A 17,779-nucleotide genomic window follows, 5' to 3' on the forward strand; every position below is an offset into this window, starting at 1 on the left:
CTAGTTAAGAAGCATATTTCAAAGTTTAGAAATTCAGTTATTTATATAAAACAGACTATTAACAGAAGTGTAATTACTGTGAACTTTCGTCGTATCTACTTGTTTCACACTAATTTCACTCTCACTCGTTTCAAGTCAAATACAGTAGGTTACACACACAATCAACAGTAGCACGTATAGAGACTCAGGTAGCTATAAAAATGTAACGATTTATCTCTCACACTTAAACTTACATAACTAATATAAAAATATCGTTCTTAAGTCATAATTTCGCATAAAGCAGCTTCTTTACATTGTACTTTCTTTTGTACCTATCAAATCAACTCCGCCAATACTTACGTTTTCGTCCACATTATCCAACAACGCTTTCTTCCCCAAACAACTTCACCCCCTATGTCACCCCATTGTCTCAGACATTAAAACACCTTGAACCGTGGTTGGTTTAATTCGCAGCTTGGTCAGGGTCGACGTCGCTAGAGAGTCCAGTAACCCAGATAATACAGTCGACTTAGGTTGTTCCTGTCAGGGTACCTTGGGCCCATGAAGCAAAGGGGCTAAAGATTCCGTGCGTTGCGTGCGCGCCAGCCTCCCCTTTCGCTTCACGTCGCGCCGCGTATCCACCCTGTTGTCCCTCTTTCTCGCACGGCCACCCCTCGAAAGCCATCCACCACCTCCTCCGATAGCGGTCCGCGCACTCGTCCGGGGGTGGTAGATCGTCCTGGCGCAGCCAGTGCCCGCGCGTCTTTCGCGATCGTCGGACCGCGCGTACTAAAAACGGGGAGGTGTTCTCGATCGCGTGTCTGTTCGACCCTCGAGAATCGGATGTATTTACGAAGGTGCGCGTAGCTTTGTTTCGGGACCAGGAAAATTAATATACCGAGTGTTACAAGAGTGTTTATGGAGAGAGTTGGAGGGAGATCGACGAAGGGGTTGAAGTGGCTGTGGCGGAGAATTCTAGGCGTGTTCTAATTAATAAATCTCGAGGCTGAAACTCATATAGGGAATTAGTCGGAACGGTTATTTTATTTCATGTATTTTAATGTATTTTACGAAAAGGTGATGTATCAGATGATGAATGGTGAACATGAGGGCACAATGAAGTTTGCTCGTCGATTAGACGTCAGAGACTAAACACCAAGTGAATAATATTTAGCTGCAAGTATCTCGAATATTTGAAAGATATCGCGCATCGGTTGCCCGCGTGTACCGATTACCGAACGTTATCGCTTTCCGATGGAAATTGCTATAATGTACGAGCGTTAAGGAAAGTCCTGCGACATCTGAGAATTTTCGTGCCGATCCGCCGACCCGCTATGACAACCCGCAGGACAACGAGAATTCGCTGCAGATAATACTCAGTTACGATTATCGGGATGAACATATCCGATGATCACGTACGACGAGGACGATAACGACCGGTGTAACTGGCCTATCGTATTGGATCGACGTGATTCGATGGTACCATCTCGCGTTAACGAGAAAGAATTGACTAGATCGTCCTGATAAAATTATTTTGCCTCCCTCTTTCTCACCCTGTGGTTCGTTGCGAATCAGATTTCCGGCCTGACATCCGATCACGGAGCTTCGATTCCGGCGTGAAGCATGCTACGCAGGACAAGCCTCGTGCAGTGAACGTTGAAACGCGAGTGTCTAGTGGTTCAAAGCGTCGACAGGGTGCTTCCGTAGCAAGGTAGACGGACGAGTGAAGCGAGGACTCGTTACCTGGCTTAGATGAATATTTGACGGTGTCTGGCGCGAAGGGGAGAAATGTGAGTACTCGAGTATAACCGTTTGCAGACAAACATATTCACGATGGTGTTTCGTGGTTTTTGCAAAGTTTCGACAAGAATTTAAAGATAGAAATGAGGAGAACGTAGGCAATTTATGAACAAAAGGGATTCTACGCTGGCCTTGAACCAAAGGCAATTTGTTTACTCGACGTTCGAAGCGATACTCTTTTTATTTTTTTCCGAACCGCTAGTAATCCAAGTGTCGATGTGTGATCGACGACTAACTATGCGTTAGTGCCATCAGTCGCGATTATCGATAGTTTTTCACGCGACGATCAGCGGTATTAGCCATGTTCGTGGTTTATGTACAGCTTCGGCTGAAACGCAGAGATACGCGTGAATTTCCAATGGTTTCCGACCGGTTAGGATTAATGGTCAATGAACCAGCTTCCCACCCTCTTTCCCTTCTCTTATCACCTTCCTCTACTCGTCATTTTCATCGTCGTTTTCATGCAGATACAATTTCCGTTGGCAAAGTTTAATAAGACCTCGTTCTCGATAAGCACGATCGTTTGCAAAACTTCGATTTCTAGCGAAACGAGTTCGCTCAAGTTTCAATATGAATGTCGTTTATGTATCGATTTAGACGTTGACGGCGTTGAACGTTTTTCAATCGGCGAGTCGATAGGCGTTCGTCGGTGCGCACGATTTGCAAAACGAAACGGATCGTAATTATAATTCATGGTTGATGGCGCCATGCTGTCTCTGGAAATTCGACGCTTGGCTTCCACTAGTAAAATAACTGCTATTGTTAACATTATAACGAGATAGTCATATGTATAAATTGACGCACGATCGATGTTTAGTAATTCGCAGATATTTCTCATGCTTTTGACGAAGCTCGAGAATCTTCCGCCTTCAACTTAGGCGACCTCGACACGCAAGTTACGTATATATATCTTTGGTAAATTTCTGGCCACTACCACCGAAGCAATCTGCGCGACTATTTACGAACAGGGTTGAATCGTTTCGAAATCGATTTCGGGTCAAAGGCAGGGTAGGAATGGAACCATTGCTCTAACTACGTTTCGTCTAATTTAATTACATCCAACGAATGCTTTAAGCGCGTAGCTACTGTTCAACGTCTCTATCTGTGGATCAACCTTACTTTCCTCAGAAAATTCATTATGAATCACGATGGTTGCACGGCCCTTTTCTCTCGCAGAGAATTAGTTTCGAAATTATTCGAAAACCATCCACTCTGCTAACCAATCCCTCTTCGCACAATTCCGCTCGAATTACGATATTGTGTTACGGAATTTTGTTCGCGAGTACAGGATCACGTGTCGAATGTGAATCGAATTAAATACCAAAGACTTGTAAAATGGCTCTCCAAAAATATAAAAAAAAATTGTAGAACACGCGTTCGTGGCAACGATTTGATCGTTATGATGGCATGTTCAATTCGTATGAACGAACGAACGTGTTCGAATCGCACGATAGGAATGTAGTCTTTTTAACTTGTTTGCTCTCTCCTTCCTTCTCTCTTTTTCTTTCTCTCTCTCTCTCTCTCTCTCTGTCTGTCTGTCTGTCTGTCTTTCTCCCTCTCGCGACAATTTCTCGGGCTTCCACGCAAGCAAAATGGGTTTCGCCGAGGACGAGACACCCGAAGAATAACGACAATTACCGTGCAACCGTGCTACGACGTTTCCAACTTTGCTTTCGTTTCGACAGTTTTAGAACTTCCTCCATCTGTATCTCGCTAGCCGCGACTTTTGCTCGCCAGCCTTGCCAGATATGGTTTTTCACATTCTTCCGGAAAATATATACTTTTCAAATATATACGATAGAAGTTAATTGAAATATACTTCGGTTTTTCGTTGTTAGGATTTCAAGAATCAGGAAACGGATGATAATTACAATTGGAATGAATATCTATATCGTTAGCGGGAAGTACGCGGATAATTTATAGTCTCGCCTGTCAATAAATTAATGCCAGAATCTATTAACTAGATTCGGTTCGAAATGGAATTATCGAATGGAACTATTTTATTATCCCTTCTGACTTTGTATTTAGTGCGTACCGTAAATTAGCACAATTGCATTTACGTTTCACGCGAAGGGATTGTGGTGCCTATAGTTGCCTGAAAAGAATCGCTTACTGTAGCTAAAGTACATTTTCTATTATAATTAAATTCTAATATTTAATTATGCAACGATACAATCGTTCTTTTCAACGATCCTATACATATACAATACACTCGTATAACAAAAGAAGGATGAAATTAATATACTTATTAAGCGTTCTATTTAACGGATATTTATATATAATTTTCTATATAATTAAGGAATTAATCTATGTCACTGAAACGCTGCGCCACTTGAAAAGCTCAGTCCATATTCCATTATAAATTGTATGCATTGCACATCAAGTTCCATTTCTTTCTCAATATATACATATATCTCCATTCTTCGCTTTCTCTTTCATGCCTCTAAATCCGAAACAATATCATAATATGAAAATAATTAAAATTCCGAACCGATCTGAAACGGAGAAGAGAAGAAAAGTGATTGTGTCAGAAACGGGACGATCGACAAAAGGATATACAATTCCGTGGAAGCTTTCGAGATGATACAACGAGTCGAACAAATACATGTAACGTGTAGTCGAGTTTCGTAGCGACGACGATAAAGTTCACCGATCACGAGGATCGCTTACATAATAACTTTTGCGATTTCTCACTCCTTTTGTATCCGTCGATGACGCCCTGAAGATCTCGGAATTCTTCTGTCGGAATAACTTTAGTTTTGTTACAAAGCAAAAGAATATTGAAGCGCATGTTGATTAAGAAGAAGATTCTGTTTCTAACAAAGAATTTTTCAGTAGCAATATTAATTAAACCTTATACCTTCCTTTTCCTTGCGAGAAGGTCACATGTTATATCCTGAAACTGTTTATTACGTCAGTAATTCACTGGATTCTTTATTTTACGAGCGAGAATTGCACAAGCCGGATGATGCTAATAAACTGCTTCGCAACAAAATTAATTAAACCATCTCCTCCGCCTTTTTTTGCCCGGACGCCTTTGATAACGAAAGCCTCGTCTCATCGTTGCTCCTCCTTTCCTTGCCTTATCTCTTTTTCATGTCCACTTTTTTCAACCTAGCGCAAAACACAAGGACGATGAACCGTTACAATGTATCGTTACAGCTTACTGTCCGATCTTCGTTTACGAATCACTGCTTCGCTAGGTTAATTCTATGCGGAAGTAAAACGTTAGGCGAGCAACAAAAGAATATCGAAGTTTTTCTCAAACTTTATTCACCATTTCGAATCAAAAGTATCTTAGCTACATCTCCTCGAAACGTACAAAGGAAGTTAACTTCACGCTCCTCAATGCTGTTCAGCGTTTTTTTTTTTTTTTTCTTTTGTCAAGGGAAACCATCAAACGTGATTTTTTAGTTACATTAAAAGGCTGTATTAAAAATCGTATATCAGGAAGGTTACAAAATATTACTGTCGAGGGGGAAACGTTAAGTAGACAGGTGTCTGGCAGCTGCCCAACACATATCTGTTAAGATACGTTTTTATTTCCCAGAAATAGTACGTTACAACCCTCGGAAATGGCAAGACCGTAGAACCAATACGTTCTCATGGATTTGAAAAAATTCAATTGCTTTCTCGTTATTTTTCCTTGCCAGTCGAAGAATACTTTACGCGGTAGTCTTCGAAAATAAAAGGAACGTTTTTTACGTACAATATCCACCGATAATAACAAAAATGAAACTGAGAGTTGTAAGACAACGATCGAACTCGCCGAGTTTCTTCGTTAACGTTGACAAACTTTCAATCCCCTCGATGAAATCCGATGGTAATTGGCGCAATCTTATTGCGTGATCTGCTGATCCGGAAGGAATGGGTCCGGCAAATATTTCGGATGATCACTGTTCGTCAGAGCGAGCCGATCAAATTTTCTAAATTACTATGAGCGATTTCATTTACCGGTGTCGCGTGTTCTAACAAATGGTGATGGATTATCGATCGATTGAATTCACGAGCGACCAGGAATAAAACCGCAATAAATGATCGATTTCGTCGTTTACGTCGATCGTCGACGAAGCGTAATCCTCGGGCCTCTGCTATTTCGTCGGTAATATTCACTGGGATACACCATGAAAAATCGCTAAAGAGAAGGAAATGACTCCGGTGGGTAAATGTCAGCGAGTGAGTCGTAAACCACGTGAAGTTTCGCGATGGCTGATAAAATCTAGCCGAATAGAGACAGAGGAATCACCGAGAGGGAAGATAATGGGGGAGTTGACGTTTCTAAGGAAAAAAAAGAATGAAGTATAGGAAAACAAGGGCGATTCGGAGACAGACACGTAATCAAGCTGCGCGCTTAAGGCCGGCCGTGGAGAAACGACAAACAAACACGGCTAGGGGCAAAGTTACCCATCGCTAAATTGGGTTAGCTTAAATCCGTTTAGGTTAACTCTAATAGCGGAAGCGTGAGCTGCATGTGGCAACGACACCGAGCTCAGTACTCTGCTATGAAGGCCCTTTTATACGCTCGGTGCGTTTCTATCGATCAACGCTGATCAGAGGAATCGAACAGCTGCGAGATTTTTATCCAGAGATGATCTTACGTGACGTAGTCCGATGGTTTCCATGATCGAGACCGTGTAGACGTGATATATTAAAGTTCGAAATGTAATTGTATTTCGAATGACAGCTGCAAGACACTTTATCGAAATATCCGACAGATACGTTGAAGAAATTTCTTCTAAAAGTGTCAAGTCTCTTTGCAGACAAGTTCATTTTGTGATCTCAAAATATCGAGGTGGAAACGTTATGTACAGTAGGTAGGCGCAAGACTTCCAAACCATAGACGACACTGATCTTATAACGACAACTGAATTTGAGAAAATATTTCTACTTGCTTTATACTTTATATCTACTTTGTTATATAGAAATGAATCTTCAGAAATTCTTTACTGTGTTATCTGTCCGTTGTTTTTCCTGCTTTGTTAATTGTTTATAGATATTTCGATAAATGCCCCGATTAAATTAATTTTTTAACTGAAAACTTCCTAAGAAGTGACAACAAATTTAAAACAACTTTAAGTATCATTATATTCATTTAAAAACACAAAACATCTCCATTTCCTAAATGGTTCAAGATCCTCGCACAGCACTGTAACTAGAGGTAAATATCACGAAGATACAAATTTAACATTAAAAGAAATTCCTTCTAAAATATGCAAAAAATGTAGCAGAACATGAGCTGGAGAACAATTCAAATCATGTTGCTGTTCTGCCTCAGAATATCAATATCGTTAGGATACACGCAATGTATTACATTACGTTTATTTATTGTTAATAAAATTATTTTGCGACGTTTACACTGTCCGTAGCGAACCTGTTAGTACGAGCGATTATCGTCTGTATTTATTTATTTAATTATTTTAAATATACTCGGCGGTTTCAACAACGAGCAATCTCGTCTAATAAATCTCACGATCAACCATCCTACTCAAGTCCTCTACAGAAAAAACAGCTAATTTCTAATTATCATATCGGAATATAAAAGAATTAATTCATGAATTCTATCGTGTCGAAATCGCGTATCCTCGCGGCTGTATATATAACGACTGAATATATAACTATTATTGTTAGCATAATTAAGCGTTCTGTTGGCACAGATTACATTTCACTGTTAACAACAAGACGCAGCAAGAGGACCGTGAGTTTAAACAAACGATAAATCCCTCCATTATCTCGCCGTAGATATAACAACAGTTAACCTTAATAACGGCGGCGAAGCGTTTTCAATTACGTCAGGACAAGAGTACTTTTCCTATGGTCATTAAAACACTTTCAACGAAGCCTTTACGTTAGCCATTAGACGAATTATACAGGTTTGCTCGTTTTACATCGAACCGAACGCAATTATAATTGTTAATTGACACGTACCGAGTACATTCTCGCGATATTCGCGCGCCATTTTCATCGATAACTATCCCTACACGTGTCGCACGTTTGCAAATTGCACGCGTAATCGCGTTAACGTTTCACTTGACCTGCATGCAAATGAACCATGCACGGTTCACGTGACTTTTACGCCGCATGTGTACCACGCAACTTTTTACGTTATACGCTTCCATTGTGATTAACGCCTAAGCGATTTAATTCGAGAAGATGGGAGCTCGTTTGCAATATAAACACCAAATGGCTGATTCCCAAATGGAAAAGAAGTCCCATTAGATTTGTTCATTATATAACTATCCTATTAAACATCGTACTCTATTATTCTCGAATACACGTAGAAAAATAAGTGTTGCGAGAATTTCAAAGATTCAGTTATAGAGAGGAAGTACCTAGTCGCTTTCAATAACAACTCCTCCCCTCCCCCCGATAATCTAGATTCTTCGATTGAATTGCATAATCCTTCTTTCGCTAAAACGTATCCGCTGAATCATGAGATATATCTTCAAACAGACCAAAAAAAAAAAAAGAAAAGAAAAAAGAAACGAGGAGGAGGAATTCCTGGAAAGTTCAATTACCAGAAGATATTGCTCGACCACTTTCAACGAAAACGCCACTCAAACAAAACCGACCTTTTCCCATTGAATCAAATCGAACGGAACTCGCTAGTGACAATATCGCTTCAGGAACGTTTTGTATCGCGTTGAGTTGTGTTGTTTTTTCGAGCGTGAATTCAATTAACGCATCGTTGCTCAAAGATGCACATAGTGATTTATGCTCCTAGCTTACACACACTGGGAAGCTTCCTATTAAACTGATGGCGCGCATTAGGTCTCATCGACAAACTTGTACACATGCAGAAGATGGAGGTAAAGTTCATACATGATGTCCGCGAAATTATACCGGATAGCCAATGATATCGGAGCGGTCTGGCCTGCATGATTCTACCAACGCGATTCCCTGTGTGCACCTGGTCTCCCTTTCGCATAATGACGGATCATATGTACACACGGCGATGCGGCCACCATTGAACACTTGCAATGAGACTTACCGATGTTTTTCGATAATCGATACCTACCTAATGAGAACGCCGGCTCGTCTGACATTGCTTCCTCGTTTTCCCGAAATTCTGCCCACTTTATGTAGAATTCGCGTTCTTTAATATCTCGGAATGAAAAGCAGATCGATAAAAAGTTGATGTGGATGACATGGACAGTACAGCTGTTTGTAAAGTTGGAATTAATGAAAATATTCATATTGGTAGATAATACGCAGAGAAAATAAATTATTGGTAAATTGTAGATTCGTAAGCTGATATTTGAAATGGAAAATTTAAAAGTACAAAAGTGCACTGAATACGCACAATATGCAAATATATTTAAGATATTCAAACTGCATTCGTTGCGTCTATCGAATAGGTAAAACAAGTTTCTGTCTAGGGCCTAATTTTTTAAGAAAGATTGTAGAAATTTGAATGTATACTCGCAGTCCAATTATTAGGAATCTAGAACAAATAACTTAAAATAACTGGAACAAGTGAATTTCATTTCAATAGAATATCTTGTATCGTTTCAGGTGTGGACAATGAAGGTCCTCTGAGGATTTGCATGGATGTGCGCGGCGAGGCTCCGACAATGTGCGGTTCCGTGTTAAAGTGTTCGTGAATAATCCTAGTTTTCGTGTATTCATATGGTTCTTTCGGCTGCTGGTATCGCATTCTGCCCCGAAACGGAGTACGCAAGAACGATGTCATAGTGAGGTGCGAGTTGAGCTTACGTCGAGCACAATGGCACTTTTGTTCGCCATCATTGTCATCCTGGTCACCACTGCCATGTCGCTGCCACCGGTCATCAGAATCGGTGAGTCGAATCGATGGCTACATCTTTTAAACGTGTTATCAATAGCGACCAAATTAAAAATTACCGAAAAAAATTGAAAATTAGTTGGCGAATGTTCGTCTCATGCAAATTTAAATAAATGCAAATTTACGTAATCCTTGTGTATCGCGTTAATTAGATATAAATCCTGAGAGATTTTTCGAGATTTACGCCCCTCTATAATTGACAGGAACGAAATAATTTACAATATACGTGTTGCGATGATTGGTCGCGAGATTGGGACGAATTTTATACGATTATCTATGTATTCGACACGGTTACACGGGTAAGGATGTTGTGGTGAGTAATTAAATTTATCTCGCGGCACCTTTTTCACGGTGGGTTCTGCTCGTTAGGAGCGAACGTAGGGAAAACAAAGAGAAGGAAAAAAAATAAGGAAGAGAGAAGGAACGAGAAAAGAGAGAATGTTCCACGGTGAACATTTATTGAATGGGTCGAAGTTAATCTTTGATAGACGGATTGGAAGTAAACGAGTTTTAATTACTTCTGCGACTAATTAACGAGCACGAGATTCTTTTCTCTTGTGCCGTACTTCTGATCCACGAAAATTTCGCACGGTGGCTGACGAAGGTACACATCTTCGCTCTGATACACCGAATTTAACAGCCTGACTAATTAACCGCCTCGCGAGTTAATTTAGCCTCTAGTAGTGCTGCGGATGCGGGTCTACGTGTTGCTTCGATACACATATGCACGCATATATGCCTTTTCACCCGCTCTGAAGACTGTTTAACCAACGAATTAATCTTGAAATATATATCTCGACGTGAGTAGAAAATTCATCAATCGCAAATATATGTATAATACATCCACACACAACGTTATATCCGAAATTCGCTCCTTCACTTCCACGCCCGTTTCGTTATAATCTCTAGATTTGCCTTTAGCTTCCTGCTCCGCGTGCATATATTAATTAATATACCCACTCAACTGATTAGTTATCCAATGTGGAAAGCTGGGTAACAGCTTTTTCAGGAACAGAGATCTTGATTTGCATGTCGCATATGAAGCGGTCAGGTAGCAAGCAAACGATTCTCTTACAATGTGATTCATCCTTTAAACCGAGTACCTCTTACCGGTTAAGTCGCTTCCATGATCTCTAAGAGCTTGCCCGCTCAGGGGAAAGTTTCCATAATGGAGGACGTAACTCCTACGAAACAGGACACTGAAAAATTTAACTCTCTGGCCGCTACGTGACCGCACTCTCGAGCGTACGTTGTGCGACAGAGAGAATCAGGGAGGACCCCGCAAGGTGACTACAGAGGATCGAATCTTCACCTGTTACCGGGATAGTGCGACTTCATCAGTCCACCCTCTTTGCTATTCCGCGCACAGCTTCGACGAGAGGACCGTGCATCCGAAAACGTCGCTCCTCAGAGGTACACACGCTCACCCCTGACCATCGTCGCGTCCTGGCCACGCGACCAAAACTTTCCTCCCAGTGTAATTGCACGAATTTCAACGCGGTGAACCGCCCCGGGGAAACTTAGCCGCAATTTGAACCATACTATGTTGACGAGAGAGGCCAGACCGTGATTAAGGGGGTGCCAGCGTGGAGAAATCTAGAAATGGGGTTGCTGGAGTATTCTAATCATAGGAAGGATGGAATTTTAGGGAAATTCTGATTTGATTAATTCAATCTGGAAGAAATTAAGATAAGAGAGACTCTACAGAATAGTTCAACAAAGTATTCGAATACTTTCGAAGACCAGAGAAGAAAAACACGATGAATCACGTTTTTCGTTTTATCGAGACTGTGTCTTTTTACTCAACTTTCAAATTATATATTTTTACCAGCCTTCTTTTTTTTTATAAAACTTTGTGAATTTTTATATGTCTTGCCTATTTTGATCAATCAATTTTATCAATTTTATGTCAACGAATATTTCGTAATATTTTATATGCAAGTTTTCTATGACAAGCGTTCAAGTATTTACGTGAGCTACTCGATATAGGGAAATTTCAGGATTAATTAATTAATTTGAAATAGCTCTGATCAAAGGGGAAAATTTGAAGGTAATATGAACATAGACCTGATATACAAGATACCTATGAATTAATGTACATTTAAGCTATACAGTGCTAAGACTACTAGCTATTGTCACTATTGCAACATCCAGTATTATGGATTTGGGTACTGCAGAATACAATTCCGATATTAACAGTAATTAAAACTGGACATTAATTAGTATTGGGTGCATAGAAATTGTGTGTTTGATTTTACTATTCTGATATAATATAGCGAAAACTATAATTTTCATTAATAAATTATTTTTTGAGCCTACCTTGTATATTAATTAATCCTAGAATTAATCTCACAAATAAACAAAAAGCATTTCCCCTAAAATGCATGATACAAAGAAAGATGTAGCAACGATTTTAATCTAATAAACTAGTTTTAACTAAGATAAAAGTTTAAACTAAACGCAATTAGGCCGTATTTATCTTGGCAAAGAGATAATAACATTTTCTCTAAGAAGTATCGCAAGTAAATAGGATTTCCTCCTTATTCGACTAGAGTAATCAGCTCGACGCTGATGTACGATCTCGGGGAGACAGTTTCTTCCAGCGGAGACAACATCGATCTTTTGATACATTGTCATTCGTGCACAAGCTTCGGGAATTCTATTCCCTCTCTAGCCGTCAAGTTGGAGGCGAATCTTATTCAGGATCTCGATGAGAAACAGCGGAACACTGTCGTGTTGTACCTGAAAAAGCTCATTCTCCACACGAATCGTGCGAATAGCTCATCGTGATTCAACACGCGGGACTTGCTTCGATATCGCATGACTTTCGTCGATGTCTCAAAACGTTTGATTCTTCGAGGAAAACTCACAGAATCAAAATTTCACGTGACCGGTCATTGCTCGAAACGAATATTGTGAATTTCTTAATGGGAATATATTTTTATTCAATGGTTTGGTTAAGATATCGTAAAAGTCAGGATTACGTACACGGTATTCTGCTTCCTTCGGCAGATTAAATCGATACAAGATTTAAAGATCTTACGTTTCCAGTTTGCTTTCGACTGATTTACCGAGACGATGGAATATATGTACTAATTTTCTGTTTAATAATATTATCTCTTAAAAGTCTATCAGAGAATAGACTTCTTTTTGAAAACGTCAAGTGAGAAAGATTCGTGAACAGATTTATCCATACCAACCATTATATATTTCTAGCGTAAAATAACATTATTTCCAAGTAAGTCTCAAACGACATTTTTGTATCCAACATTTTCTCATCGTTTTGATGTTCAGAACCGACTCTATAAATATCCCAAACATATTTTATGATATCCTGTGTAATACGTAGCGCCGGGTAAAAGCTTCGTCACATAGATCTGTGGAACCGTGTCACGTAGAACGAAAAGGGGCGAGCTTTCGCCTTCCATCCCCGGACGACGTTCGCGAGGCACGTTCCGCAAATATAAGTTGGTGAATTTCCGACGAGCACTCCCGCGACTTTAATTACCCTCGCGACCGTGCGAATCAGTCGAGTTGCTAGCATTAGATTCGCGGATCGATATCGTTAACGACGAAGATGCGACGCGTCATCCTCCCTTTCCGACACTCACGGAAGGTCTTTTCGAGAGGAGGCAGGGGGTCGCGGGTCGAAAAATGCACTCCTCCGTTAAGCCTGTGGATCTCTTCCTTCCTGCTGAATATTCCACGTCGTAAAATAAACCCTAATGAAGTCCGGAACGAAGGCGCATCGCTGTGGTGCTAACAGTATTAAAGATTTATAACTCGACTACCGACTACGGGGAATTATAATGTGCTTAGAAGCTCTACGAAGGTGTGGTTGCTCAGTGTCAGAGAAGAAGCCGGTATTCTATGACGATCTTGCCGTATTTCCAAGAAGCTCTGCTTTATGGGAGCATGGCTGGGTCGAAGGGTACAATTTAATTGGATGTATCTTTTTTAGAATCGAAGTACGTGTCACGACTCTCCTAAGTTTATAGTCTAAGTATATTTCTGAGCGTTCAAATATTTACTTTATTGTAAGTACTGTTCGCCTTAGGACAACGGAAGTGTCGGAACTTAATTGTTGTTTAAGCGTTCGTAATCTTATTCTCTTAGGGTTAAGGACTAAACTTTGGCAACTGTATGGACTTTATGGGAACGAACATTTTGAAGCTTTTGGTTAATAGGTCCAGTAGTGATCTGCACTGAACATCTCACTTGGTGCAATGACTATAAAATGGAACAGAATCATGAAAATCTTTCTAGTATCATCTTCTATACGCAATTATAACGTACCTTGCAATTTTTTATGGATCAAAGTTCTTTTTTCTACGATAATATTTTTGTAATTTTCTAACCATCAAGGAGCACAATTCATTTAACAGAAATGACACATATACTACGTATTATACATCATCGACATTGGCATACCAATGACAAATCACAAGAAATCGGTGCAACACGGAACGTGTTAAAATCGTCGATCGAAGGATCGAGAATCGAAATGCTTCGAATCTGTTAATTCATGCAAAGAGCGAGATGATTACTCGAGTAGTCGATAAAGCATCTTTATCTGTGCGAACGGCAAGGCGTCTCCATTAAAGTTTCGCGAAAATTGCTTGGAACGAGGCACTTAGATTTTATCATTCGGTTAAGTAGTTTTCTCGTGGCTCTGAAATTTAGTTCGTCCTTCTATCGTTATCCTACTCATTCAGATTTCTCTTCCTTTGAATCTAGCTGCTTCTCGATAATCGCGTAATACCCCGACGACGCTATCGAACTGTCTGCTATTTACGAGTATTTGACCCGTTTCTCTGCGATTGTGTTACGTGAAAGTCGAGTGAAAATAAATAAATAAATACATCGAACGGCGATATTCGATTGAGCAGATAGAGTTTAAGCCGATTGTTTATTTTCGTGTTTATTCGAGCGTCTACACCAAAACTACGCGATATTACTCTATTACTGATTGGAGTTTGTTTTAACTTTGGAATTTACACAATCGCCGATCGGTGGATTGCATATTTTCTAGCGAAATTAAGTTTCACGTTTGTATGTTTTTGTCTGGTTGTAAACGTGCTTTTGGACACGACGAAAAATAGAACAGTTCGTAACAAAAGCTACGTAGGTATCAACAATCGACAAGATTCGGATGCTGTTCCAGAGTCGGATAAAATCAATTTTGTAGCATATGTTCGACTATGAAACGCGTTGCGTGTGCTTTCCGAGAGGAGGAAATTATTCGTAATAACACCTTTCACTGGAACTTCCAGCCAACAGTTCGTGCGTTTCGCCTTAACGATATCTTATTCTCTTGACAATCCCTGAATACCAGCGACCCGATCCGGTACGAAAGAAATAATGATAAATGTCACGGGAAAAGTCTCAGGTATGGAAAATGATCGGTCGACTATTCGCGTTCCGCGAGATTCTTATCTCGACCGACGAATAACTGTATAAATATCCCGAAAACCGGATCTAATTCCGTAACGTATTGTATAAAACTCACGGCGAAAAGCAAAACCGCGAAACAAAAACCATGAGACCAGTTAAATCTTGCGAAATCCATTAAATCGCTCCTCGACTTTTACATAGATATCAGCGAAATAGTCGAGAGATTAAAAACGATTCAAGACATCGTTTTGAATCTAGATAAAAGGTGTAAAAAGCGTGGAGCGCGATCATCAAAAAATTTCTCTTACTTCTCCAGTGTCCACGTGACACTGGAAGAGAGAAAAAACGGGCACACGATAAACAGCCACTCGCAGATTCCATGAAACCACTTCATTCTCGGCGAGTGCTCGAGACAATGCGTCGTCACTTGCCTGGCATACACGGCTCCAAAGAACGCGCCTCGCCAACGAGATAATTCATCCGGGCGAGATTGCAATTCCCGTTCGAACCGACGCGCTCCGTTCCAGCGAAGTGGCCGTAATTGCGAGTGCAATCGCGCGACTACGTTGCCTCGTGAAATTTATGCGTCCCCTTTCAGCGTCCACGCGAGCCATATCAAACTGAACGTTTTATTTCGTGCGTCGACGACGAGTCAACTTAGAGCAGAGATAGCTGCCAAGACAAGGCAAAAGCTCCAGAGTATCCTTAGCTTTTAGTTCATAGGAGTTGCGACTTACGACGCATATAAAGAGCGTCTAGGGAACGCTCCGTCGTTCCGAGATCGTCAACGACCAAGCCACACGTTTTCCCACCTTCGAAACAAATTACTAAAGAAACTCTCGTTATTTGTTGCGAAAAGTGGCCAGTCGATGAGGTTGTTTCTTTTAGCTGATGAATTTTAGCCAGCTGGGGAATGTTGAACGCAAGTTCGATCGGGGAATTTTATTTGTCTTTATTGGAAAATGCTCCCCTTCCCAACAGAACGTATTGACTGAACGAGAAGGCAGGACGGTGGTTTGATTGGTTTCGTGTTTTTCGGCGGAAATGAGAACCCGACCAGATTTCGTGTTGCGGGAATGGGCAGCCAATTAATTTAATCCTTTAACTATTATTGAAACTATGTACAGAAGAACATGAAATTCAATCTGTTCTCCCCGACCATCGATTCATCTATCTAAGCCCCAACCACTTCCATAACTTTTAACCGAAATCATTCCTAGTCCTTGTAAATCCAAGGCTTTACAACAGCTCGCCTCGTGACAGTTAAACAGCCACCCCTCACGGTGCCATGAATAATTCAATTTTTAACCCAGAATCCGTTAATCGAACGCGATACCTTTCATGCAAATGGCAGGAACTTCGCTGCACGTTCCTCTCGGTCGCTCCGAACCGTTCGTCCGTCAAACTTCTACTCGTTAGAACGTCCACTTCGTGTGTTCTCTCAGTCGTGTGTTACACAGGCTCACGAAAGCACTCGAACAGTCGTAGTCATCTCCTACGAATACGTCACGTGTGTAACACGAAACATTTTGAAATTACGTCAGTATTGTTATCACGACAATTGATTAACATGATTATATTGATAAAGTATCAAACAAATTCAAAGATATATATATTACACCTCACAAAGGTATTTGAATCGACTATCTATTATATATTAATAAACCTCAACATTTAATGGGGTCTAATTTAATAATATAATATAATTTAATATAATCATGACAGTCGAGTCTCGTCACACTGCTAATGAAATTTCGATATGCTTAACGAATCACATAAAGCGTACACATAAAATCGTTGTATGGTTAGTGTCCAAATACTTTGGTGAGGCAGTGTACGTGCTTGCTTCGAAGTATTCATTCGATGTGTTAGATTCGGCGCGGCAGCGTGGCGTGTTCGCTTTTAGTCGAGTACTCGCTTTCGCCTGGCAGCACACATACATCGAGGACACATGCACCTAGCCGATTTCACGTGCATACGTATGTCCGCACCCAACGCGACACCGGCCATGGTGGACTGGGTGGGGAGGGAAGGGCGCGCTGGGTGAACAGGGTGAGCTCGCGCGCGAAACGCTGAGTTGCAATATCGGAATTCCTAGTAGGTAAGCATCGACACGGGCCTTGATCCAGATTGCGCACAGAGCCGAGTATCGCCGTGACTCGTACGCCAACCTGAAAGAGAAAGAGAAAGAGATCATGTTGAGGCGGCTTTTCAAACGACTGCCTCGTATTTTTCAAGAGCCTTCTGATTCAATGGTGATGCGCCTTCCAGTTCGCCCGGAACTCGCCTCGAATCAACGAGTACACTTTTCCTCTTGCCATCACACTCCTTGTACTCTTCCTGTTTTGCCTGACTTTCTCGCCGAAACCGTTTTTTCTTTTTTTCGGCTGAATACGCGTGAAACGACGAGCACGTTTGTGTCAATGTTTCATAAGGACGCTTGAATGGTCTGTTTGGATATATGGATAGTCTCTGTTTTCATACTGATTTCAAGGGATAATAAGGGATTCTGGAGTATTGCGCGGCACATCTTATTTCGTAATTAGAACGCAAGTGATTTCTATTAGTATTAATTAATTTGGATTTGGAAAATTTGTATAACACGATCAAGCAGATTCAATACACTTGCATGGTGAAATGTTTTGAAACTTTCTAAATATTTATAAACTTATTTATATAGTAACCTCCTTTCTTTTCTCTATATTTGTCGACGACGGCCATAACATTAATTTTCCATTTCTTCAAGAGTACCATATGTATACTAATATTTGACAACCAGGAAACTTCCCATCTGTAGTCGACTCA

General features: G+C 40.6%; 1 protein-coding gene across 7 annotated transcripts in view; it reads left to right on the top strand.

Moving 5' to 3' along the window:
- The first annotated feature begins 752 nt into the window (after positions 1-752).
- Positions 753-17,779, top strand: part of LOC117153785 (glutamate receptor ionotropic, kainate 2) — a 157,400-nt gene continuing 140,373 nt past the window's right edge. For all 7 annotated transcript variants that reach the window (XM_076620701.1, XM_076620702.1, XM_076620703.1 and 4 more), the window contains exons 1-2: positions 753-1,769; positions 9,292-9,575. In XM_076620701.1, coding sequence (XP_076476816.1) covers positions 9,503-9,575 — 73 coding nt within the window. In that variant the 5' untranslated portion in view covers positions 753-1,769; positions 9,292-9,502. The remainder of the gene's footprint in view (positions 1,770-9,291; positions 9,576-17,779) is intronic.

Source organism: Bombus vancouverensis, chromosome 8 (genome assembly GCF_051014615.1).
Source record: "Bombus vancouverensis nearcticus chromosome 8, iyBomVanc1_principal, whole genome shotgun sequence".
In the NCBI taxonomy this organism is placed as follows: domain Eukaryota; kingdom Metazoa; phylum Arthropoda; class Insecta; order Hymenoptera; family Apidae; genus Bombus; species Bombus vancouverensis.